Here is a 26,573-nt window from a genome sequence, read left to right on the forward strand (position 1 = left end):
ACTAGGTCTGCTTTCCTAGATCTCATCCCAAGGGAGTTCCAGTGCCATACCTTCAACTATCAAAAATGCACCTTTCTCTTCTGGAGCTCAGAAGTTATCACGAACCATGATGAAAGTTGTTTCCATGTGTGGAAAAACCTTTCTATCCCCGGCAGAAACACCAATATGAAAAAGGTAGCAGAATATTTGCCCTGATTCAAAAGGTTTTGTAGGGCTCATTCACAGCATTTTTTAAATGGGATTTTAAATGCCTACTTAAAATGTTAACATGGGTCCATATGAAGCTGTTCTGAACAGTTCTTACATCAAAAGGCGGTGCTATTAAGCTCCAGTTATGTCATGGGTCAAGGAGTGGGTCATAGGTGTCAGCTAGATTAAAGGACTCTGGAATTTAGTTGATGCTCAGCTGAGAAAGAGCACAGATCAGACAAGAAGCAGCTTATCAACAAAAAGCAAAAGAAAGGAACCAATAGGAGACAGATTGTTCAAAAGGAGGGATTGGCAGCTTTTCCTGTATAAACAGAAATCATTTTGTTGGCTTCCTCTACACATAAATTCTGGATCTGACCTTGTAAACTCTACACAGTTTGAGTAACATGTTCCAATGAAACTGCCTCCTCCTCCCTTTTGTCTCTTCATGAGCTCACCAGTGGAAGCTTCACTCCCAGGGCTAATGGCAACCAAGGGCCCCACAATTTTCTTCAGGAGTGTAACTGGGAAAGACACCAAGTGGCCATGGTCCAGATTCTTATCTGAGGCTCCACAAGGTATTATTAAGGGGGCGGAAATAGACGCATGATCAGATTCACACATTTAACAGCACAGCTAGTTTGGGAATCGGCTGCTGATTGTATCCCCCATGCAGGGAATCTATACAATCATGTAACAGTACATACTTCCTAGTTCCAGAAACCTAGGCACTCAACAAAGGGTCTGAGGACTCCAGCAATAACATTCTTTCCAGACTGGATCACCTCAGCATGCAAGTAATAATAAAAGAACTTGAGTTAGAAAGCTCCCCGGGATTGGGGATTGGGTGTGTGTGTAAAGAACTACGGTAAGTCTGGGCAATGTTTCAAGAGGAAATCTCTGGAGAATGGGATGTCAGGCTAAATGTGTCGAAAGAGTCGAAGGGAAGAGGAAAGGACAGTTGGGTCTGTAGTGGGAATTTTCTCAATTGTCATTTGGAAGAGGGAGAGGGATGACGGCAAATAGCTAGGTGGAAATGGGTTAGGGAGATGACTAGTTCTGGTTGCGTTCATCCCAAACTTCAGTTTGCTGTGAATGTGGTTTCAACCCTCTGCTTTGCTGTTAATCCTGGGAAATTCTTAGTGAAACATCTGCTTAAAGGGTTTGAACGCTTACCCATGGTTTGGTCCCAACAAGACTGTGACGAAAAATCTCATACATATTGGGGGGGAAAGCAGGCCAGAAAGAAAGCCAAGCTGGCAATTTCATTCTTACTTGGGTTATTCTTTGAGCTTGGTCCTAAAACTCTCAATCAGTTAGTCAACAGAGCCAACAAAGGAAGGACCATAGCTGAGATGCAGAGCATGCTGGTTGTAATACATTGCTGGACTTCATCCATACTTCCAGACCACAGGCTACAGCAAAGCTGATGGCCCAAACCACAGTAATGCAAGAGCAATTTTCTTTATATGTTTGGGTGAATCACCCACCTACCCATCACACCTGACCTATTTGTGCATAGTATGTAATTCTGCTAGCAGTTCCAGGACTGTGTCAGATCTCTTTGTGGAACATAGATTTTTCTTTTCTCTTTGCTGTACCTCGGTGCAGTAAAACTGGGGAATGAATTGGATTTTCTGTTGAGCACAAAATATGGCTTAAACATACAGTTCGGTGTTTAAAGTGCTATGCTGGACTAGAGTACGCCATACTTGATCTAGATTCCTGCTTGGCAGGGGGTTGGACTTGATGGCCCTTGTGGTCTATTCCAACTCTATGATTCTATGATTCTAGATGGCATGCTCTCTTTGGCTTAGCCTCATCAAAGAGAATTGGGATCTTTTCTCATGAAGAGCAACATCTTCAGCATATTAAAATTAATTCTGTCTGAAATGAGTCCAAAGCAAAAGCACTTTAGGGCATACTGACAAAAATAGTTGCCCTGAAACAACCTCAGCGAAATCAGTGTTCTTCAGAATTACACGTCAATTGATCTGTAGCCGCAAAGAATTGAGAGTCCTCCAATAAAACACTTTTTTAATTCAACGGCGCCTATACTCTCACAATCAGCTGATGTTTATCTAGTATGCTCAAAAGCTCTTTCCATTCTGATGATTATCTCTGCTAGATGTTCTGCTAGTATCCACTGCCATACATATGACTATGCAGTGTTATCTACTCTGGGAACAAGTATGGCACAACTGCAGACAGTTAGCAGTTGTGCCCATGAGCATTCTTCATGCAATGCACATTTCTTCAAATGCATAACATTACTTGGGCTCATATTCTTCCCATATCCATTTTGAGACCCCTAAGTTGGCATTAGTCATGACCTGGCTGGCCACATCAGGATTCAGAAGCCATGTAGCTTCCAGGAAATGTGACCACGATTCCTTTGCAATTTAATATAGCAAAGAATATCTGGTTAGGTAGGTAGATAATCCTGACTCCTGCTACTGCTTGTATGAAAGGGGTGGGAGTCATCACAGTAATTGTTTCTGGAAGGAGGCGGGGGTCAGCTCCCACCTTACGCTTCCCAGAACATGCTTTTTCTCTGGGTGTGTGTGTGTGTGTGTGTTGCAGTTCAGACCCACAAAGGCGATCAACAGAAGACTCACGATGAGTAAGGAACATTCACCGCCTCCAGGGCAGGCAGATCTTCTGTCACCCTTGCCTGCTTCTGTAACAGAAGTTGAAATTGCATTGATATGAATGATGAATGGTATATAAATACAGCAAGTGTTGTTGTTGGTTTTTCCCAAAATGCCACCTGCATAAATTCTTTAATACACTGTGAGGTTTGCATATTCAAGACCCTAGTTGCAAACTTTCTCAAATCTGCCAGTAAGGATTGACAAAATTTACTGTGTTCCCAGCGCTGCCTTATAACCCAAGGTTTCATAAATATGCATGCCCATCAGATAATCTGTGTCTTTTATGATGAAGTTCTTCCGTTTTGGGGTTTGCAAAAGTCCTAGATCATGTGACTCATTCTGAAATGACATTAAAAAAAAAAAGCTTGGGTGGAAATTTGTATGAGAAACGATTTACCCATTCTTATTCTTCTTTCCATAGGCAGTGTTTTGATGGGCTATATTTAACCTCTACCAAGAGCTTCATAATATTGCAAAAGATGGGACTTGTGGAATTAAAGGCTGTTCTTGGTATTGCAAATACAGTTGTTGCAGTTATAGCACCTATTGGTCCTCCAGAGGCAGCCATTTTGTAGCCTCCATATCCCTGGGTAGGATAAACATTTACTGCAATTCCTCCAACTGGCTTTCTGTGGTTAAAAGGTTTACTAAAGCCTACTCTGGCCATCCCTTGCTTTACACAAAAGATGGTGCTATGGCAGATTGTTTCAGTGAACCCCTTGGGCTGCAACTCAAAACAGCTCTGGGTTGCAGCCAGGATGGTAAGCACAGCTCACGTTTCACATAATTCTGGAACTTTTAACTTTACCGCCATTTCTCACTGCATGAAACTGCTGCTGTGCTTATGGCTAGGAATGGGTGAGTATGCCAATTTCAGTTTCTCTCAGTATCTTGTTTTTCCAATCTTAAATTCTGTTCTCCACATTTCCACAGCAGCAAGCGATTAAAAAAAAAAGTCTGCATTTTATCAGCATTTTAGTGTGAATTTCTCTTCATATACACATTTTGCATGCAATTTTGATTAATATACACATTTTTGCAATTTCCCCTAATATAATGCATTTCTTTATGTTAGTTTCAGAAATATATGCATTTGTATCAACACTTTGTCCTAGTACGTGCATTTTTGTACATGTGAGTTGGCTGGAGAATGGCACTGCAAATTCTGAAGAATGAATTTTGAAGGACGGCTGTGTTTTAGTTCATACCTTGTTTCAGAAAGTGCAAATTATGTTAAGTTCACCTTGAAATGTGAACCAGATAAAAAATTTCCACTACCCCTATAAATGTCATAATGTTCTTGGCTTGCCTGCTGTAGCCGATGATTGGCAGGAGCTGCCAGCTTGGTGATGAACCACCAGGTCTACAGGCTGCAGCATCTCCACGGGCAGGGAAGAAGTCCAAGTACTAGTTGTCTTCCCTGTCTCTGCCTTCTGCTGATTCCTGGCTTTATCTCCTGGCTCAGGCCTCTGGCATGATTCCCAGGTCCAACTTGACAGCTACCTCTGACTCACTGATTTTGTGCAATGGTGGAAGCACTCTCGAGTTGAGGATTGTATGGTCTGCAGAATCCTCTGGAGTTGACCCTGAGATAACCCCAACCAAAGAATTGGGTGGTGGTATCAAGGCACTTCATGCTATCCCATTAGTACAATCCCTCTGTGTGTCTAATTGGCAAGTTGAGCAGAGCTCTCCTAAACAGCAGCTATGTTGAGCAGAGCATTCATAAAACTAGTAGGGGCCTTGTCCTTGTGAGCAGCAGATCTTGGCTGCTCATAATCTCATGGATCTTGCCACTTTATTTCATTTCTTATGAATACAATAATTTACGTCACAGTCCCAATTTCCAGAAATTGAAGCTCAGACCAAGAGGAGTTAAAGACACACCAAGTAAGTGCTGGGATGACAGACACACCGTCAAATATCGCTTCTTCCCAGTTTAGTAGGCAGAACATCTTGCCACTCAATGTGGCTATGGGGGAAGATGGAATTATCATTATCAATGCCGTCTGGTGGTCACTGTTAATATTTTGCACGACCCAGTGCAAGCCACAAAGTGGTTGTTGAACTGCATGGCATTGATTCAGAGAGATCAAAGTATTCCCCCTAATGCCCCAAGGGGTAAAGGTAAAGGTAAAGGGACCCCTGACCATTAGGTCCAGTTGTGGCCGACTTTGGGGTTGCGGTGCTCATCTTGCTTTATTGGCCGAGGGAGCCGGCGTACAGCATGACTAAGCTGCTTCTGGCAAACCAGAGCAGCACACGGAAACGCCGTTTACCTTCCTGCCGGAGCGGTACCTATTTATCTACTCCCACTTTGATGTGCTTTCGAACTGCTAGGTTGGCAGGAGCAGGGACCCAGCAACGGGAGCTTACCCGTCGCAGGGATTTGAACCACCGACCTTCAGGACTTCCGGTTTAGCGCCTCCGGCAATGGCGGATTTCCTCTGATCGGGAGGAATCCGCTTCGTGGAAATTAGGGTCTGGACCGCCACGGCGAGGCGGAGACCCATCAAAAACCATAGGTGGGAGAAGCCTGTGGACATGGGATTCGGCAGGCACCTTTTGCGCCTCCCCTACTTGCGGGAAAACCCGGTTTCGGAGATCCGGAGCGATGTGGGGTGAACGGCGCAGTGCTTCGAATCGACTGCTCTTTTCATGGAGTGAAGCTGCATTGCTGTTGCCGGAGAGCGCTGACTTTTTCCTGTGGACAATTGGACTTTAAACAACTACCCGTGAGTAGAACGGAAAATTGGACTATGAAACATCTTAATTTGGCACCGAAGCGGGAAGGTTCTAAACAGGAAGCCCGCCTTCCGCTTTTGTAAATAGATTGAAGCAAAGACATTGCAAGCTAAAGTCTGGAAAGTCTTTTGTAAATGATTAAATCTCCATCGGCTAAAACTACTAAACCCCCCTTAATTTTAGATTGTTCAAGCCTGCAGGAGAGAGAGTAAAGAAAGATAAATTTCCACCGCCTTGAACCTGGGAACGGGTTGCTAGGAAGACAGACGTTTTGGGAAAGTTCATTGACTGAATAAAACATTTGTTGACAGATAGTTAAAAAAGAGAAACATATTGATTCCAATGTTTCCTTTTGCATTTAAAAGGAACAAAATATTTGAAAAACGAAAGTAATCTTGTTGCTGGATGTGCCTTTAAAAGGACGGATACAAATAGAAATTGTTTCCCCTAGAGAGAGCTTTTGAAACTGTTGTTGGAGTCTATCTGGGGAATTCTCCAGCTGTAGAGATTAAAGATCGTGAGAACCAGACATTGACCTTGAACAAGAATGTGCCCAGAAGAAGCCTTAGTGATTGCTTTTTGCAAGACAAGCGCTTTATTGGAACAGCTACATGAGAAGATGGATTTGATGACTGTTGCAGTTAATAATTTTGGACAAACAGTGAATACCTATATAGAAACCACTCAGGAACCGACCCAGGAATCTGCTTTGACAGGGCAAGTTATGCAGAAGACAAAGGAGGAGGTTGCTGTTGAACCTCAAGTAATACAAGTGGAGAGAGCCGCGGCCTTGCAGAAACATAAGCTGTTGTTTTTGATGACCGAACCTGGAGAAAGTCAGATTTGGAGAGATGGAGTCTCGTTTGGATTGGAGATGGGAAATTGGATAGATCCTCCTATGCAGGGCTGTTCTGGCTTCTGGGGTCTGGTTCTGCGCCAGGGGGAGTCTGGAGTTGTCGGGGCCTTTAACTTTGGAGGGACTTTGAAACATGCTTTGAAATACCTTTTGGATTTTAGTGCTGACTATGGAGAATGGGCTGACCTTTCAAGAAGGGATAAAGACATTGTTAGGTTGGAGTCTCCCCGAGATCTACTCCTCAGCGATAAAGGAAGGAAATTAAGAACAAGATCAGCAGAAGACAAAGTAAAGTGCAGGTATAAATATGAAGAAGATCTGCAGAAGGGACATGGAAAAGAGTTAAGAGCCTCGGATAGAAGATCACCAGGTTGATGGACTAAATGGAATGGATAGAAAGGACTGACAGAACCCGAGACCAGGAAGATTGGATGAAGATTGGAATAAAGTTTAAAAATGCATTTAGAGAAATATTGTAAAATTAATGAGTGTTAGAAAAAATGTTGGAATGAAACTATTTGGCTTTAGTAGAAATGCTATAAGGAGTTATGTACAAATAAGTTTTAAGTTTTAGGGCTTTTTATGGTAAGATAAGGTTAAAATAAATTAAGACCATTTAATGACAGAACATAGTGAAAGATGGAAAGGATTTGCTGAGATAATTAATAACTAGAATACAAAAAAGGGAGGTGTGAGGAGGTCGATGAAACAAGATAACGAAAGATAAAGATTTGGGAATATTGGATTTGTTTTTAATTTTTTGTTTGCTTTTGTTTTTGGTTTTGATGTATTGTGTGTTTTGTTCTCTTCTTTTTTTAATTATTGACTTGTATTGTTTAATTTCTTTCTTTCTTTCTTTTCTTTTTCTTTTTTCTCTCTGTAATTTTAAATTCTTAATAAATATCATTTAAAAAAAAAATGAACCACCGACCTTCTGATCGGCAAGTCCTAGGCTCTGTGGTTTAACCCACAGCGCCACCCACGTCCCGCGCCCCAAGGCGCCCCAAGGCGTCCAGGGAGAACAGCTCTTTTTGAATCAAGCAGTAGGCAAAAACATGCAACTTGTGATCTGCTCTCATAGGGACAAATGAGTGGGAAAGTGACTAGCCTTTCCCTGCAATTAAATTGTCTCATAACCTAATCATGATCACGACTGGGCTGGTAACTAATGGGTTGCTGTTTCTCTGAACTGGGCCGTGCCCACAACTGAGCATTGCCACAGAGAAACTCTCGGAAGAATGCTTACTCTAAGCATCTGGTTTTCTGAATAAAAGGGACGCTGTTGGCATTGTCTTGAGGTCATGACAAACTGGCACTGCATCGTAAACAGATACTTTGTCCCTGCCTCACCCCTTCCCTCCTCCACATTTCCTGAATGGATCACAGGGGGGGGGGGGTTGGTAGCAGAGTCTGGAGGGGAAGTCTTATTGCTAAGCAGATTCTGCAGAATACGTTTCCAAACTCTTTAGTAACTTAAGCTTTCTGTACTCAAAACAATCTATAGCAGAAGAATGTGTCTTTTTTTATCAGTAAGAACAGAAGTTAGGGGTTGGTTTGTTTTTTAAGTAATTCAGGATGTGTACCACTTTTATAGATCTCCTGAGGATTTCAGCTGTTTGTTCAGATGACATAAAACAGAAGAGGAAATAAATGCAAAAGGTTTGCAGCAACAGATCCTGAAAGAGAAAGAGAGAGAGAAGCTGAGGGCTGAACCAAACCAGCACTGGCAATGCTCAGAAAATAGGGCCTTCTATTAGCTTTATACAAAAAATAAATAAATTCAGATTCTCCAGTTATCATCAGAGATATTGTTAAGATGTTTGCTGAGAAGTAAGGCTCACTCAGAGGACAAAATCAATACATAAAATGTTTGAATGCATTTCGCAAATCTGTTGTTTAAAATGTTAAAAGCAGTTGCAGGGATGCAGTGGGAAACTGATCAAGACAGCAACCACCAATGGGAGAGGTGTTTTTTTTAACCCTTTCTCCTCTGCCACAGTCTCAATGAACATCTCCCCACCCAAAAAGCTTCTATTGAGCCCAGACAGAAAGCTTCCATTCATTTTAATTTTATTATATGTAAGTTATTTCATTATTTATTGGCTTTAAATTGTAAAATGTGGTAGTAGATAAATTCCCTACCCTCCCTGCTAGTGGATACTGATGCCACCTTTCTTTCTTTCTTTCTTTCTTTCTTTCTTTCTTTCTTTCTTTCTTTCTTTCTTTCTTTCCATCAAATTAACTTAAGCAATGCCAGAAGTGCCGACTTGGCCCCATGACCATGGGTGCCTGGGGCCGTGGGTGCCATGCAGTGTGCATAGCCCTAGCACCAAAATTTGTGGGTGTCTGGCCCCTTCATTGGGAATCCTGTGGGTGCTCAGGCACCCAGGGCCCCAGGGCCCCAGGCACCTATGAGCAATGCTGGGTCCATTGCATTTTAATATTCATTCTCTCTCCATAATGATACATCTACAACAAAAGGTATCCACCAACCAGACTCTAGCTGTTCTGCAACAAGCTGTAAACTCTAATGAAGCTTAAACTTCAAAGAGAAACAAAATCTAACAGCACGTCGAAATGGCTATTTATAAAGAAAATAACAATCTCTGTCCCATTTCCAAGGGACCCGGCTGACCTGCACACACTGAAATCTCAATGCTACTGAATCAAGGCGATTCCTGGTGGTACCTGCTGAAAGACTCAGGAGGCTGCTGCCATAAGAATATCGATCATAGTAGTGTCTGTCAGTCATCCTTTACTATTGAAATTATTATTGACCCAGAAACTTGCTAATTCGCATCCACACACCCCTGTGTATTCCTAATTGTGGTGAAAGCACTCCTCAGCTGTCAGCAGAGATTTGATAAGGCAACAGGACACTTGTTTTCATGGAACGCTTTGCTGCAATTTTAATGAAATGAGAGCTGTTAAAGTGGTTCAGTATAGCCTCTTCTGCACAACCGGCACCAAATGAATCCAAGAACATCCCAAATAAGACGGGACAGGTGACAGATATGCAAAGCAAGACCGTACCTTTATGAGATGTGCAGAAAAGGGAATCCCAGCAGGCACAGCCATTCTTACCCCGTGTGGCAAAACCCACTCACTGGCATTGACTTTAGGATCCTTGTTGATCTTTCAATCTAGTCACTCTATGTGGGGGTAAGCTTTTTCCGTGCCACAGGAATATGGTGATTCCCAATCCCATACACCCTAGGGTACAATCAAGCTGAAAGCTGCTATCTTTCACCAGAGAGCCAAGCGGGTACTTGGACTGTCAAGTGGAAGACAGGGGAGGCTCGGCGCATGGGATTAGACCATTAGTCTGCGATGCTTTGCTAACCACTGTTTTGCAAAAGTAACACCACAGTTTCCAGCAGCCTTAAATCCAGACTCTGACTCATGAGGCCATCACAGCATTCGAGCAATAAATCATCTAGTAATTATGCCAATAACTGTTCCTGTTTGGTACACTAAGCAAAACAAATCCTTTGTTACGTTTTCTCAGCACTGTGGTGCAAAAATAACTTGCGGTCTATTCTTGACGTCTGCTCCTTTTCACATGCAATTCTTTCCATCTTCTCTGAATGCTACAACTGGGCATCATTTCTAGAGCCCTTTCTGCTTGCCTTCACAACAACCTTCTGAGAACGGGTCACTATCTTCTCTCATTTTACAGATGGCAAACAGAAGTGGAGAGACAAAATGACTTCATCACGGTAACTCAAGATGACAAAAGTAGCGCTTGAATCCAAGTCCCATATCCACCTCTGCCACTCCAGCTCCTGGACCTTCCTGGATCTAAATGTGGGATGCTTTTTAGAAAAAGCAAGGGGATGGTGGAAGCAAAGAGGGCTTTCATTCATTGCCCTCCCGGCTGCTGATTTGTCCCTCCAAGAATATCTGCACGGACTTCCTCTCCCTTATTTCCTTCTTTGGCATCCTAGCAGCAGGAAAGCCCACAAGAGGGACATACAGAACAATCCTATATAGGTTTCCTGAGTAGTAAACAGAATTCAAAGGGCTGACTCCGGCATCAAGGTGCATAGGATCACAGCATATTAATGCATCCACATGGTAGTTTTGGAAGGGGTTGAAATAATAATAATAATAATAATAATAATAATAATAATAATAATAATAATAATAATAAATTTATTTATTTATACCCCGCCCACCTGGGTGGTTTTCCCCAGCCACTCTGGGCGGCTTCCAACCAAATATTAAAATACAATAGTCTATTAAACATTAAAAGCTTCCCTAAACAGGGCTGCCTTCAGATGTCTTCTAAAAGTCTGGTAGTTGTTTTTCTTTTTGACATCTGGTGGGAGGGCGTTCCACAGGGTGGGTGCCACTACCAAGAAGGCCCTCTGCCTGGTTCCCTGTAACTTGGCTTCTTGCAGCGAGGGAACCACCAGAAGGCCCTCGGCGCTGGACCTCAGTGTCCTGGCAGAACGATGGGGGTAGAGACGCTCCATCAGGTATACTGGACCGTGTGTTTGGAGGTACATATCCAACACACTGGGCAGGATCAGTGTGGCAGTCTGTATTAAAAAATATGATCCCTTTACTTGTAATATGCATGAAGAGTTCAAAGTGGCTTGCATGTTTCCTAGGCAATCACCCGTTTAGGCAGCTTACAAGGCCAGACTTGTCATAGGAAGCGCCACGGACACATTTACATACAAATATGTCTGTTGTTCAAAAGCCAATTCTTTTATTTTACCATTAAAGTGCTAAGCCAAGTACATGAGAAGCTACTGTGCTCCAAGTTTTGATGCATCCTCCTCTGCAGATTTAAGTTGCTTTGGGAACCCATCTAAAATGAGTTCGCACAAAGTTTGCAGGTGTTTATGTGACATCCATGGCTGATCAAGAGTCCATTATGATTTGTTGGTGAGGACATCAAATGGCATGATGCCAAGCAACTGTCATATCCCACACTTCCCAGTGCATCTTCCTATTACTTTCCTTACTGCAAAAAGTCGGGGGGGGGGGGGTTGGGAAGTAAACAAGAGACCAAATCCACCATAATTGTGCAAGCTGAATTTGCCTGTTTTGTGATTCAATGCCACCCACGAAATAGCAACAGTCTGGCAGCGGCCATGATTTCTCTGAGACCAAGGGAATTTCCACTTCTGAATATTGCAAGGTAGAAGCTTCATGCAAGGGATTGGGTGTGGGGGAGAATTATCCACAACACAATCAAGAGGAACGGGTGCCACATCTGTACTAAATCTGATTTCTTCCTCAGTTGCTAAGCACCTTGGTTATAGATGCAGTTGTTTTTCGCTTCTAACGTCACATCTGGAGCCTGAGCCAGAGGTTTTGTTTCCTGAATTCTAATTACATACTTTTTAAAGGTCACCCAGAAGGAAGGATGGCAGAGGAGTCTTAACGTAATGCCAGGGATGAATTAGGGCACCGTGAAACCTGAAAGATTGTCTCTCCAGTCCCAGACCAAAGAGGGGAGTTCTTCAAGGGTGCAGAATTTCAGCCACACTCTCTGAAGGCATGTTGGGAATACGAAGGGAGTGGTAGGAAATATTATGACAGTGTATTAAACCTTGGCTGCACATGCATCTGAATGAGAAAAGCAATGAAACGAGCAGCCAAAAACTCTGCATCCCAGACTCAGAAAAACAGTTCAGTGATTTAAAAACATTCAGTTGCATCTCAGGAATGCCTGCGAAAATGTACTCTGTTTCACAGCCCAGTACAAAGCTACCAACAACATCCACTTCTCCCCAGGATGAGAAGCAAACGGCTATCAAAATATCAGGGTCAGCAGTTCCATGGATCAGGATGACAAGTGGGATGGTCACTGTCAGAAGGCTGTCATGCTGCGCTGCCATTGTCATAATTACACCATGCTGGTGTCAATCATTGGGTGTGAATCCTTCACCAATGCCTTGGCAACTATCTAACTAACTAAATCCCAGGGTTACTATCACTATCTGAGTTTCTCACAGTGTCCTGGAACAACCCTACATCAAGGGATTGTGGGAAAATAAAATGGCAGCCAACCAATAGTGTTCGAAGCTCTGCTGCTGGATAAGCCAGCTAGAGCTCACCAACAAGGGGGTACAGGCTGCCACAAGACACTTCACTCAAATATGAAGCTGCACAGGGTCTTGATTCCTCAGCAGCAGGTTTTAAGCATCTTTCTGCCTAAACCAAAGCCACTGTTCAGCCGTTCAACACCAGAGGCACTTCCTCTTTCTGTACTCAACTCACAAGGACACGGCAGTATATTCTGTGATGTAGGAGATGTTCAGAGATGGAGCGACTTGCATATTTGTCCGGCCACAGATTCTAACTTTCCCAGAAGTTATTCCCCCAACCATACAGCAGACTAACAATGGCTTGGCATGGAAACATGTCTGGCAGGATTCCCTGAGAACACGGACTGCTTCCTACATTTTGAGAGATATCCAAAGTTAGTCATAATCATTTCAACTAACTGGTCTTGCTACCAGAAGCCCATGCAATGCAACTATGCTGAGGTTCTTGTGCCAGCGCTCCGTGCTTTTCATTGGCTACCTGTTGTCAGCTACTCTACCTACCAAAATTCACCTGCATCCTTGCCAGTCAAGCCCAGCTACTAGCTGGCCAATAATTAACTTCCTTTTCTTCTTGAGCAAATTTTGAGGGGGTCTGGGGGGCTACAGAAAAAAGGAGGGGAAAGTTCTGCTGCACAAGTGGAAGATTGTTGCACTAGCAAAAGGGCAGCACTGGAGACAACCCAGTCTAAATACAATAATTTGAAATAAAAATAATATAATTTCACTACAATAACGCACGCACGCACACGCTTTCTCTCTCTCTCACTCACTCACACACACACACAAAATTAATAGTTCATTTTACATACATCGAAATTTAAGTGAGCATAAAGGTCAACAAAGTAAAATAATTTCACACCTAATCATAGCCCCAAAGCTGACAACATTAGGCATTCAGCCCCTTTCAGTGTGGGTTTCACTGACAATCACTCATAAGGCAGAGTGTTAATTCTGGCCTCTTTCTAAAACCTGATGAGGTCTGGCTTCAATTCAGCCTTGGTTTTACTCTTATCCATGCAAGTGCCAGGCAGGTAGGTATTCAAGATCAGGCATCAACCTGGCACCTAAAAGTACACACCTACCTGTAGATACTTACCTAGGACTGGGAGTAAGCTCCACTACACTCACTGGGGTTTTTTTCTGAATCAACATGTGTAGGATTCCTCTGAATGCATTCATCAGTAACTAATTGAAGCCAATCTCTGGTACACAGACAACTTTTTATAAATGACCTGTGATATTTTGGCACCTCAGTCCTAAAGGTTCTAATTGTCTTGTTACACAAGCATAGAATAATGTTTTGCATATACCATCATAAGCTCCTCCTCCTGCCAATTTTGTAGGATTTAGGACTGGGTGAAAATTCAGTTTTTCTATAGTGAATTATTCAACTGCCTGATAGTATACATCTGCATGTGTTCTTACCTAGTGCAGATTGTACAATATAATTTACATTCCTTTCTCGTTATTCACAGGCAAAACACATTGTTGGAATGTAATCTGCTCCCCATGTAGTCTGCAAAATGTATATTGCGGAATAATCAAAGGGTTTTAGGCTTGTCTTTCTCTAAGCACACTAAACATCCCTCCAGCACCTTGTGACATGATCACAGTGGATACCTTATGAGATGTATAATCTGATACCATCTGTAGTGTTGGCATTTCCTCACATTAGCCAGAGAAATGAATACTGATCGGCACATGGAATGGGGCTAGTCTTTCACCTTAACAGGGAAAACCATACTGATGAAAATGTATTTGTATATTTAGCTAGACCTTTGACATATTAGACATTACAGGCATGCCTGCAGAGATTTCTGAGCAACAAAATAAATAAAAATAATATTACACATTCTTGTTTGTAAGGCACGTCTCCACCCCCATCATTCTACCCGGACACTGAGGTCCAGCGCCAAGGGCCTTCTGGCGGTTCCCTCACTGTGAGAAGCCAAGTTACAGGGAACCAGGAAGAAGGCCTTCTTGGTGGTGGCGCCGGCCCTGTGGAACACCCTCCCACCAGATGTCAAAGAGAAAAACAACTACCAGACTTTTAGAAGACATCTGAAGGCAGCCCTGTTTAGGGAAGCTTTTAATGTTTGATGTATTACTGTATTTTAATATTTGGTTGGAAGCTGCCCAGAGTGGCTGGGGAAGCCCAGCCAGATGGGCGGGGTATAAATAAAAAGCTGTTGTTGTTGTTGTTTTATTACACGACAAGGAACACATTTCAATGGGGTACTTCCCAGCACAAGCCCCAATAAAATGAACGAAATTGGCATAGAAGTACCATGTTCTTGTGTAGCTCGCATTCAGTTCAATGGGCCGTGCCCAGGAGACGTTCCCAGTCGAGTGTGTCCAGTACTCAGGGCCAGCCCTACCATTAGGCAGAAGGAGGCAGGTGCCTCAGGTGGCAGAAGCTGGAGGCCAGCAGTCTATCAACCATTCCCCAAACTAATATTTAATGCTGAGGATTTATGAATAATAAAAGCCTGGATATTTCCCCATGGAGTTAAAAAAGAAGACAGTACTGTGCAAAGAAAAGGCTCAAGAGTAGTCCTAACCACAGAATGGGAATCAGAGAAAATGACAATTTAATACAGAGCTAACCTCACCCTTTGGGTGGAGAGCTTTTTTGTAAAGTCTCTCATTTGCTGACAATGAGATAATAAATGCCTTCGATCCTAATGCTGTGGTTTCCTGCTATTGACTCATTTTACTGGGCTTCCACGATAGTCTCTCAGCTATCCTATGATAACTTGCTAAAACCTGCTGGCTAATCCTCTTTTTGAAAGCATCTCATTGTGCCTGAATCCTAGGCAACTGCAACCAGTTTTCTATTGCAAAACGCATGTAAAGGATGATAACTGAAAAGAGACCAGATCCTCTGGATGACATACTTAGGACACTAAAAGGGTGAGGTCCAATTACACGTTCCAAATCTGGATTAATCAGTAAATTGAGGATAAAAGTTCCAGGTTGTGTTTCTTCCTGTGGTTTTACCAGAATTATCCCAGTGAAGGAAAGGGGATCAATCCAGGCACTTTGAACATTCCTTGAGGTCACCACTAAGCAGATGTGGGGACTTTAGCAACATTTCCAGCTTCTGGGTAAATGAAATACAGTAGCCTCTCCAGCTTCACAGCTGAAGCCCCTGTTCATCAGCTTGGTTGCTGTGGGTGGACAATGTTTGCATGCTCCCCGCCACCACATGACACAAAACTCCCTGCACATTCAAAATTGGAGAGAAGGCTAGAAATTTCTCCTTAGCATGCAATCTTTCCTCAGGACAATTTTAGACAGGGGAGCATGCAAACAAGTCAATCCCAAGGCAGCTGTCTGAAGTAGTACATGTCAGTATGATGCCCACTATGCTAGCCAGCTGATCATATGATGGGACGCGGGTGGCGCTGTGGTCTAAACCACAGAGCCTAGGGCTTGCCGATCAGAAGATCGGCAGTTCGAATCCCCGCGATGGGGTGAGCTCCTGTCACTCAGTCCCTGCTCCTGCCAACCTAGCAGCACATCAAAGTGCAAGTAGATAAATAGGTACCGTTCCAGCGGGAAGGTAAACGACATTTCCGTGTCCTGCTCTGGTTCGCCAGAAGCGGCTTAGACATGCTGGCCACATGACCCAGAAGCTGTACACTGGCTCCCTTGGCCAGTAAAGCGAGATGAACGCCGCAACCTCAGAGTTGTTCGCAACTGGACCTAACGGTCAGGGGTCCCTTTACCTTACCACTGCAGCGGGAAGGTAAACAGCATTTCTGTGTGCTCTGGTTTCCGTTATGGTGTTTCATTACACTAGAAGCAGTTTACTCATGCTGGCCACATGACCCGGAAAGCTGTCTGCAGACAAACGCCAGCTCCCTCGGCCTGAAAGTGAGATGAGCGCTGCAACCCCATAGTCGCCTTTGACTGGACTTAACCATCCAGGGGTCCTTTACCTTTTTACCTGTACTTTATGAGCTCAGCTCTCTGAACTACCAAGATTCTTATCCTTGTGGATTTCAATTATTGGGCCAAATCCTCTGTTTGGTTAGAACGCCACAGAGGGAAAATACTAACAGTACAATGAGATTTAGAACATTTGAATGCCTACAAGCACACTGCATCCTTCTGCTGACTTTTTGATTTTGTGACTGCTTCATTCTCGGTCCAAACCCTTAAATCAGGCCCTTCCTTTTGCTCGTGGTACAAAATACTTTTTAACATTCTACACAGTGCTCTCCAATGGCTAAGCCAAGTAAAAAAAAAGAGCTTTGCTTCATTTTATAGACCCATGCCATCGCCTCAGCCATTCTAAATGCAGAGCTCGTGTCCGTCAGTCTTCTTCCAGATTTGATTTGGTTTCAACAGAGGAGTGGCGTCTGGTCATCAACATTAGTAGCCAGAGCATTTGTAATCTAGATGAAAGCTTCCCGCCACCTTGGCCACTCTGAATTCCTAGGTCAACTTTTAAATTATGAATGACTATATTCCTCTCCTAGGCTGTGTAGACGCTGGCAGGTTAAAATACAGCTAGGTTGTTCTTTTTCTCAATTCAGATCAAAGCTGCTGCTGTTGTTGTTGTTTACTCATTTAGTCGTGTCCGACTCTTCGTGGCCCCATGGACCAGAACACGCTAGGCACTCCTGTCTTCCACTGCCTCCCACATTTTGGTCAAACTTTGAGAACACTGTCCAACCATCTCATCCTCTGTCGTCCCCTTCTCCTTGTGCCCTCAATCTTTCCCAACATCAGGGTCTTTTCCAGGAAGTCTTCTCTTCTCATGAGGTGGCCAAAGTATTGGAGCCTCAGCTTCAGGATCTGTCCTTCCAGTGAGCACTCAGGGCTGATCTTCTTGCAGTCCATGGGACTCTCAAGAGTCTCCTCCAGCACTATAATTCAAAAGCATCAATTCTTCGGCGATCAGCCTTCTTTATGGTCCAGCTCTCACTTCCATACATCACTCCTGGGAAAACCATAGCTTTAACAATACAGACCTTTGTCGGTAAGGTGATGTCTCTGTTTTTTAAGATGCTGTCTAGGTTTGTCATCACTTTTCTCCCAAGAAGCAGGCTTCTTTTAATTTCATGACTGCTGCCACCATCTGCAGTGATCATGGAGCCCAAGAAAGTAAAATCTCTCATTGTCTCCATTTCTTCCCCTTCTATTTGCCAGGAGGTAATGGGACCAGTGGCCATGATCTTCGTTTTTTTGATGTTGAGCTTCAGACCATATTTTGCGCTCTCCTCTTTCACAAAAGACTTTGATTGCAGATTCTATTCCAACATCCCATTTTAATTTGATATCCATTCTTTCTCCTCGTGCCTTAACTACATCATAGGTTAATTCCACCAACTACCTTTGAGAAGTTTAACTACAGCTTTAATTTCGCCACATCTTCCTAAGAGGAATTGGAACCACTTGTATTTTTACTTTGAAGCATACCTCCGGTTGAAAATGTAAACATTAAAACTTCTTGTTGCTGCTTTTAGATGGGTCAGACAAAACCGTTGACTTGGGTTAGGAATTTTCTTCAACCAAGTAAGCTGTGAACATTCATGAAAGGAACAGCTTCCTATACGTTTGGAAGAGTCCCAAGCAGACCCGGTGTTTTCAATAGGGCTTGTTCCCTAGTCAGTATGTTTATGATTTCAGCCAAAAGTTTTAGATTACTGTAAGATGCTGGTCCCAGCATATCCCCAAAAGCAGCCAAAGTAAGGCTGTAAACAACAAACTCCAGGCAGGCATTCCCACTCATCTGATACTGCTGCTCTTGGCTGAACTGCTAAAATATTCTGTTACAGCCAGGTTGCTTAGAAATGCCAGAAGCTGAACATGTTCCTGGCAACTAGAAGGAAAAGAGGGAAAGGGAGGGTCATGCCACACCTTCTGCTGGTAATTTCAAGCATGCCCAAATTCTAGTTTATGGCGGATTTGGTATGCCTATAGGTATTTGTTTATGCAGAGTTTTCAGCATGATCATTAATAATGAGTTATTAATGTAAGAGTATTTTCTCCTAATGGATTAATGCAATTAATATTGTTAGCATTTAAGCTATGGTAGCTAGCTACCAGCAAAAGTAATTTAATTCCATAGCCTGAACTACTTTTCATAAATTGGTTGTAATGAAACTCATCACTGTTTAATTCCCATTACAGTCTTATTGATGTCTGACATGCTCCCTCTTAAGCCCCAATTTTCTTTTTCCAATGATGTACTGTTTCTCGATTGATTGTTTCGATGTTTCATTAATATATAATGCCTCAAGTGAAGAAATTGAAATAATGGTAATCTGTTCCCACTGTGCTCTAATGACATTTTGCTGCAGTTAAGCTGGTCGTGTTTTTTTATTATTATTTAGAAGAAAACATTGGTATCTAAGTTTGGACAATCTAATGCATTTAGGGGGATCATGCACCAAATAACATTTCAATTAAAATCTATTTGGGGTGGGCCCACAAAACTGCAGGAGGCGCCGAAGAGCTTACTGTGAATGTTTGTAATGTTCGAACTTTTCAAAATGCCCCAAAGACTAGGATTATATTTAACATTCTCTAATTTACATCTTTTTAAAGGCTGTAATACATATTTTAATGGAATTTTGAAATATCTCTCTTCAGACTGCTTCCATCGATCATCCCCTCCTGAGACCTACTGTGACAAATGTGACTGACAAGAATGACAATACGTTGTGATAGAATGAACAGCGAAACCCACCTCTATGGTAATCTTTTTCCCCCTTCCCTCTTTCAAATGGTGCATCTTGAAATTCTTGGATGCTTGGAAACAAATATAAAAAATTATTTGTTTGCTGAAATAAAGGCTCTGGCCAAATCATTTTAGCCTTACAGTCCTAACCCTGCCCTCCCCACACACAAAATAAGCAAAGATTTAAACAAGAACGTAGGGTGTGTTAAGATTCAGTGGTTTTGTTGCTGATTACTAATCATGGCTGATTAGTATTCGTGTTAATTTTTAGTTGACGTTTTCATTTTTTGTATGCAATTATTTCACTGTCATATGTTATATAATTCTACCCTGGAATCATATATGATGGAGGGTGAACAATGTTAAATAAGACAGTGGTGATGATTATGTTAAACTGAATATATTTCAGCTAGTCAGAATATTTTTATTTATTATTTATTTAAATGGCAGCCTTTCCAAGCCCTCTTTGAATTCTTTCTTCGGGGCAAAGAACTGACAGGCGGTTGGTTGGTTGGTTGGTTTTTACTCACAAAAATATTTTTGCTTGCACTTTCCATCAATCCTTTTGTCTTCCTCTGTTCTGATCTAGCTCCCGAAATCTCTCCATTTAAGAAGAAGAAGAGGAAGAAGAGTTTGGATTTGATATCCTGCCTTTCACTCCCTTTAAGGAGTCTCAAAGCGGCTAACATTCTCCTTTCCCTTCCTCCCCCACAACAAACACTCTGTGAGGTAAGTGGGGCTGAGAGACTTCAGAGAAGTGTGACTGGCCCAAGGTCACCCAGCAGCTGCATGTGGAGGAGCGGAGACGCGAACCCGGTTCCCCAGATTACGAGACTACTGCTCTTAACCACTACACCACACTGGCTCAGAAAAACCAAACCCCAGATAAAACAATAAAACTGAGAAAAATTCACAAACATACTTTTAAAACATGCAAAAGTTTTAAATAGTAAGGCAGAGTACAATTTTGTTCTACCACTCAACTCTAGCTTACTTTACTCTGGGTTAGGAGCGGGGGGGGAGGAGCAAATATGCTTTGCCCATTGTTAGTAACATGGTTATATATACCTGACGACGCCCACATGTAGCTTCTGTTAGGTTACCTAAGAAAATGGAAATAGCTCAGAGAAGGGGAAGGGTGTGGGAAACAGTCCTCCTGAGGAATGAAGACAGGAAATGAATTTTAAAGTGGCTTGTGCAAGTGCTGCTTTTTGCAGGACAAAAAAATAAAAATAAAAATCCAGAATCTGGAGGTAGAATATAGGCAGATGCCTTGTACCATGGTGGACGAGCTAGTGCAGTCTCCTCCGGCTGTCAGGGTCTCAGGAAGAGAGTAAATGTTGGCATCGTGTACTACAATGTGGCACATTTGGATTTCTGAGTGAGTGGTGTGGGCGTCATCTCGTCTGCCACTTCTCTCTCCCCCACCCATTTATTTTATTTAATAAAAGATGCATTCTTTGCAGAAGTGTCTAAGTGGCTAGCATCCCCCCTCCCCCAAAAGGCAGAAAGAAAGGGGGTGTGCGCACACTTCGGTTTTTGAAGGGATTTGAGCAGTAAACGGCCTCAGTCCAGTATACCTGAAGGAGCTTCTCCACCTCCATCGTTCTGCCCGGACACTGAGGTCCAGCGCCAAAGGCCTTCTGGAGGTTCCCTCGCTGCGAGAAGCCAAGTTACAGGGAACCAGGCAGAGGGCCTTCTCGGTAGTGGCGCCCGCCCTGTGGAACGCCCTCCCATCAGATGTCAAAGAGAAAAATAACTACCAAACTTTTAGAAGACATCTGAAGGCAGCCCTGTTTAGGGAAGCTTTTAATGTTTAATAGGTTATTGTATTTTAGGGTTTTGTTGGAAGCCGCCCAGAGTGGCTGGGGAAACCCAGCCAGATGGGCGGGGTACAAATAATAAAGTATTATTATTATTATTATTATTATTATTATTATTATTATTATTATTATTATTATTATTATTCCTATCCAGAAATGTTATCTTGAGCCTTGAAAAGCACGTAGAACCGAGTGTCACTCATTCAACTTCCTCCTTCAGTTTTAGGCGCTGTCCTCTTCAACGCCTCATGACCAAGAGGGCAGGGAGTGAGCGGGCTCAGAAGGTTTGTGGGTGCCAGAGGAAGACCTCAAGGGCACCCTTCTGCCCATGGGCACCCTGTTGGCAGCCCTTGCGCTATTTGGAGAGAGAGAAAGTGGAGATGCCAGAGATTGGACCATCAAGCCTCCCCAAATAAGTGCTTAAACTATGGGTTAGGCAAACTAAGGCCCGTGGGCCGGATGTGGCCCAATCGCCTTCTAAATCCGGCCCGCGGATAGTCCAGGAATCAGCGTGTTTTTACATGAGTGGAATGTGCCCTTTTATTTAAAATACATCTCTGGGTTATTAGTGGGGCATAGGAATTCGTTCACCCCCCCCAATATAGTCTGGCCCTCCATAAGGTCTGAGGGACAGTGGACCGGCCCGCTGCTGAAAAAGTTTGCTGACCCCTGGCTTAAACTTACAAATATTTGTTTACATGTAAAAGGGAGTATGCAAGGGAAAATGCTGGTGAAATAATGGGTTCTTCAGCCCTATTTCACTGTACAGTCAGCCAGCCCTCAACACCATTTTGGTGTTGTTTTAGCCAGTTGCAAAAACTTAACCTGAACTATTTGTTAAGAAGGTGCTTCTCTCTGGCGGCTCCATCTTAACTTTCCTGAAGCTGCTGGGTAGACCACTTGCCTTTATAACCCAGATTTCCTCCAGGAAATTCAATATGGCATACATGCTTCTCTCCCTTTCCATATTTTCCTCACAACAACCCTGTGAGGAAGGTTAGGCTGACAGTCAGCTTCAGGGCCAAGTGAGGCTTTGAACCTCCCAGGTCCTAGTTTCACACTCTACCCGCTAGGCTGCACTGTCACCTGAGTTATTGGTAAGAGTATGCCGTTGCCCATCCCATGCCAATGGAAAGGCTTACAAAGCCACGGGCAATAGCTGACCCGAACTTCCAAGAGCGATGTGCACGTGGGGAAAAAATCTTGTGTACCATCTTGAGGACTAGAAGCTCATGATTGCCTTTTGGAAAGAGCTATTGGGCATCGCCAAACGTGCGAGCGTGAGGAGGTGGGTTGGGGAAGCAGGACTACCCCTTCCGCCAGCCGTCGACGACGCCAGATCATTTCTGGCCACCCCGCAGGAATGTCCTCGCGTGTGGCTCCCTTCTCCGAAGGTGGATAAGCCTCTCTCTCCGCCGAGGGGCTGGGCGCTGCTGCTGCTGCTGCTTCAGGAGCCGAGAGCTTTCCTTCCCCCCGATGGATGCCGTGCGCGCCACTTCTGCTCCGTGCCCAGAAACTGTCTCAGGCTTGCCCAGGACATTTCGGCGGCGCTTCGGGGCTGGCGAAGAATGCATGGAGGCAGCAGCGCAAGGCTGCGTCCGGATGGGGATCTGCTGGCCTCTCCGGAGCAGCTGCTGCTGCTTCTGAGCTAACCTCTCCCTGGGCTGGAGGAGGAGGAGGAGGAAGAAGAAGAGGGGTAGGTCAGGTTAGTGGTGCCTGCTCCCCTCCCTCTCCTTTCCCTCCCCGAGCAAGAGCCATCCTCCCCGAGGCTGCGCTGCCTGCCTGCCTGTTTGGGCAGGGCAGATTTGGAGAGGCGCTTTGGCGAGGGCGCAGCCTCGCCGCTTTCCTGGAGAAGAGGGACCCTTGCGCTCTCCCCACCGCCTCACCTGCGCCTGCAGCTGCCGCGGGGCAGAGGCCTGGCTCCGGATCCAGGCTCCCCTGAGGCCACACACACACACGCCCCTCGGGACTCGTCTCCAGGAAGCCCCTCGGCGCAGCCGGAGAGGCGCCAAGGGGGTGCCACCACCCACGTCTCCAGGGCGCAGCGATCCCCCGCCGGGCTGGCCATGCTGGGGCTCCGGCGCGACCGGCTGCTCATCCTGCTGCTGCTGGGGGCGCTGCTGAGCGCCGATCTCTACTTCCACCTCTGGCCCCAAGTGCGCCGTCGCCTGGCCCGCGCCGGAGGGCACGGGCCGGGCTGCTCCTGCCCCGCCGAAGAAGCCGCCGCCGCCTGGCCCCCTAGCACGGAGCCCTGGACGCGGCTACCGGAGCAGCGCAGCACCCAGACGGCCGGCTCCAAGCTACGGAGGCTCTTCTCGCACCCGCTCTACAGCGCCCCCGAGGGGCCGGCCCAGAAGCTGCTCAGCGGGCAGGAGGCGCTGCGCTACTACCGACGCAAAGTGGCCCGCTGGAACAGGTGCGTAAGCCGGGCTGGACGGGGAGCAGACCTCCGGGGGGAGAGCGGGGTGGGGTGGGGGGCTTCGCTGGCTTCCCCGGGCGGGGAGACCCCGCCGCCGCCGCCACGGATCCTCCCCCCGTTAGCATCGCCTTTCTTTTTCTACCAGTGCCCGGAACTCCTAAGCAATTCCGTGTTAATTTCGACCATAAGGACTAGAAACTTGCTGGTGTTGTTCAAAAGGGAAATGGAAAGGCCCTTCTCCCAGCCGGGGGTGGGTGAGGGGAATAAGAGTTCTTTGCAATGTCAGTTCCGGAAGATTGGATTTTTTAACTTGGTTCTACTATTTGAGAGTAACATGTGCAACTTCTGGCCACAAAGAAGTGGCCTTCTTGAGCGCAGACCAGAAACTCCAATGGGCAAGAAGAGTTGCTGCTTCTCCACTGGTTCTGTGTCTTCTAAATCCCACTGAACTCAGTGAAGGCATGCATTGGATCCAAGTCTGTATGTTTCCATCCTTCCGCTTTAGCCCTTCACCTCTTTATTCTGGGTGAAATTGCTTTATTGGCCTGCATAGCCCAACCCTGCTTTTTTAAAAAAAGAAAAAGAAAAGTTTCAGGCATAAAGGTCCACTATGTCAGTCTTGAAGCCCGATAACCTTTTCAGCTGATCCTCCTTATCTCCAGGCTGTGTAATGCTTCACCTGCTGATTTCTGCAGACTGTGTTGCTGTTAAAGATGTAGGGACAAGACAGATTGGCCTTTTTCTCATCAGTTGCCAACCTTACCACCACACTAATTAATAAATAAATAAATAAATAAATAAATAAATAAATAAATAAAAGACAGAGAAAGAATGCTAAGATTTGCTCTCCTGAATGCAACCTAGGTAAAGGGACTCCTGACCGTTAGGTCCAGTCGTGGCCGACTCTGGGGTTGCAGCGCTCATTTTGCTTTACTGGCCGAGGGAGCTGATGTACAGCTTCCAGGTCATGTGGCCAGCATGACTAAGCCGCTTCTGGCAAACCAGAGCAGCGCACGGAAATGCCATTTATCTTCCCACCAGAGCGGTACCTATTTATCTACTTGCACTGGTGTGCTTTCGAACTGCTAGGTTGGCAGGAGGAATGCAACCTAGGCTGTGTTAAACACCCTACATTTAAAGCTTATTTCCCACCACTATCACCAAAGAATCCTAGGAGCTGCAGTTTGTGAAGGGTGCTGAGAATGATAGTTTGGGGGCAAACTACAGTTCCCAAGAATTCTTGGGGGATATGCTTCAAATGTATGGTGTGTACACAGCCTAGGGCTCAATGCAGATGCCAGGGTTCCCTGACCTTACAGCTGGACATTCTTGTGTCTCATGCTTTTGGGGGGATGAGACTGCAACTTGCTACTTGCTGGAGTAAGCCCCACTGAACAGCAACTGCGACGTTCTGAGCAGATATGTGCAAGAGGATTGCACATTGTGATTCTCGCCCATCAGTTGGGAGGTTGCTTATCCTTCTCCCTGGCTGCTGGAAGAAATAATATGTGGCACTGAGTATGTTCACCAAACAGGCAAGGCCCCTCCGTAAGTTAAGCAAGGCTCGGTTCCTGAGGTTAAGAGGTCGTTTGTCTGGGTTGCGATGAGGATCTTAGTCACTACTGGAGTAGATCAAAACCAGTAGCTCAGGGCCAAGGCCCCACTTGCTGGAATATTTTGGGGTGATCAGAATTGCAAGAGGAGAAAGCTGCTTTTAAAACTGGACAGCACATAATGTTCCATGATTCTAAGCAGAACATCTGTCCTCCGGCGTAGAGCAAGTTTGGTAACATGATCTTTTAAAATGTGACAATTTCTCCTTTAACTCCTTGCAAGAGGTTATGACAGAGCCAACGTGTTCAACAACTACATACATTGGTAGGATTTACAGAAAACTTGTAAAAAATCTGAACTATGTATTGATGAAGGATTTATAAAAATAGAGCTGTGATAGAGATACAGAGGGGGAAATCGTTACATTGAGATCCACAATTGGGAGGGGGGAGGGAAGTCAGAAGGGATTATATGTTTATGTATTTAATTCATTTGTTTATGCAAAATAGAAAATGCAAAAATAATATATATATATATATATATATATATATATATATATATATATATATATGAGCCAAAACATGTTCATTAGCATCAAGTGTAGTTAAGAAATACAGTGGTACCTTGGGTTAAGTACTTAATTCATTCCGAAGGCCCGTTCTTAACCTGAAACTGTTCTTAACTTGAAGCACCACTTTAGCTAATGGGGCCTCCCGCTGCCACCACGTCGTCGGAGCACGATTTCTGTTCTCATCCTGAAGCAAAGTTCTTAACCCGAGGTACTATTTCTAGGTTAGCGGAGTCTGTAACCTGAAGCGCATGTAACCTGAAGTGTCTATATCCCAAGGTACCACTGTAAGCACTAAAGGGAGAAGGAAATGGGGGTGCAGTCCTATCTGAGGAAACCTGGATCCTTGCTCATTGCAAATAATTTGCACAACCACTCTGCTATGGCTCTTCCCATCAAATTAATTCATCAAACGCCGCAGCTGTAATATTTGGTAGCTCTTTGTATATTTGATTACAGCTGATTATTGAGGGTAAGGCACAGTTTGAAGTTTGCTTTATGTGAATTCTCCCTTCCTCAAACACAGTGGTACCTTGGGTTACATATGCTTCAGGTTACAGACTCCGCTAACCCAGAAATAGTACCTCGGGTTAAGAACTTTGCTTCAGGATGAGAACAGAAATTTTGCTCCGGCGGCTTGCCAGCAGCTAGAGGCCCCATTAGCTAAAGTGGTGCTTCAGGTTAAGAACAGTTTCAGGTTAAGAACGGACCTCCGGAACGAATTAACTACTTAACCCGAGGTACCACTGTATTTCATGCAGTACGTGACCAGGAGCACTGGTGGAGGAAGAGGAGTGCGGGGGGAGCGCACTGCCCCCACCCCAGCAGCACGATCCCAGTGGGGTGCCATCATGCCCCCCCCAGCCAGCGCTGGGTGCCACGCCTCCACAGGTGGTGTGCCATGCCCCCAGGACGCGCACCAGCCCCGCCCCCACCTGCTCTCCACCCCCCGCCCCCCAGTACCAGAGCATGAAGCTCCACCACTGACCAGGAGATCACAGTTCAT

General features: G+C 44.7%; 2 protein-coding genes and 1 long non-coding RNA gene across 3 annotated transcripts in view; 2 read left to right on the forward strand and 1 right to left on the reverse strand.

Moving 5' to 3' along the window:
• Positions 1-7,498: 7,498 nt before the first annotated feature.
• Positions 7,499-19,823, forward strand: LOC308580265. The gene is made up of 4 exons (XR_014004764.1): positions 7,499-8,523; positions 10,124-10,163; positions 15,326-15,422; positions 19,116-19,823. It is a non-coding gene; the product is annotated as an uncharacterized lncRNA (long non-coding RNA).
• Positions 19,824-22,366: 2,543 nt separating this feature from the next.
• Positions 22,367-23,096, reverse strand: LOC308580214 (uncharacterized protein; the record flags this gene model as incomplete). Its single annotated transcript, XM_081181592.1, has 2 exons — positions 22,913-23,096; positions 22,367-22,685 (listed from the first exon to the last, which is right to left on the reverse strand). The coding sequence occupies exons 1-2, from the start codon at positions 23,092-23,094 to the stop codon at positions 22,367-22,369; spliced, it is 501 nt and encodes a 166-aa protein (XP_081037718.1). The 5' UTR covers positions 23,095-23,096.
• FAM20A (FAM20A golgi associated secretory pathway pseudokinase) overlaps positions 23,093-26,573 on the forward strand; it is a gene marked incomplete at its 5' end in the record, with an annotated part of 47,775 nt that continues 44,294 nt past the window's right edge. The window contains one exon of the mRNA XM_081181427.1: positions 23,093-23,442. Within this exon, the coding sequence (XP_081037553.1) occupies positions 23,093-23,442 (350 nt within the window). The remainder of the gene's footprint in view (positions 23,443-26,573) is intronic.

The sequence above is a fragment of the Podarcis bocagei genome, assembly GCF_964188305.1.
Source record: "Podarcis bocagei genome assembly, chromosome: 2".
Classification (NCBI taxonomy): Eukaryota; Metazoa; Chordata; class Lepidosauria; order Squamata; family Lacertidae; genus Podarcis; species Podarcis bocagei.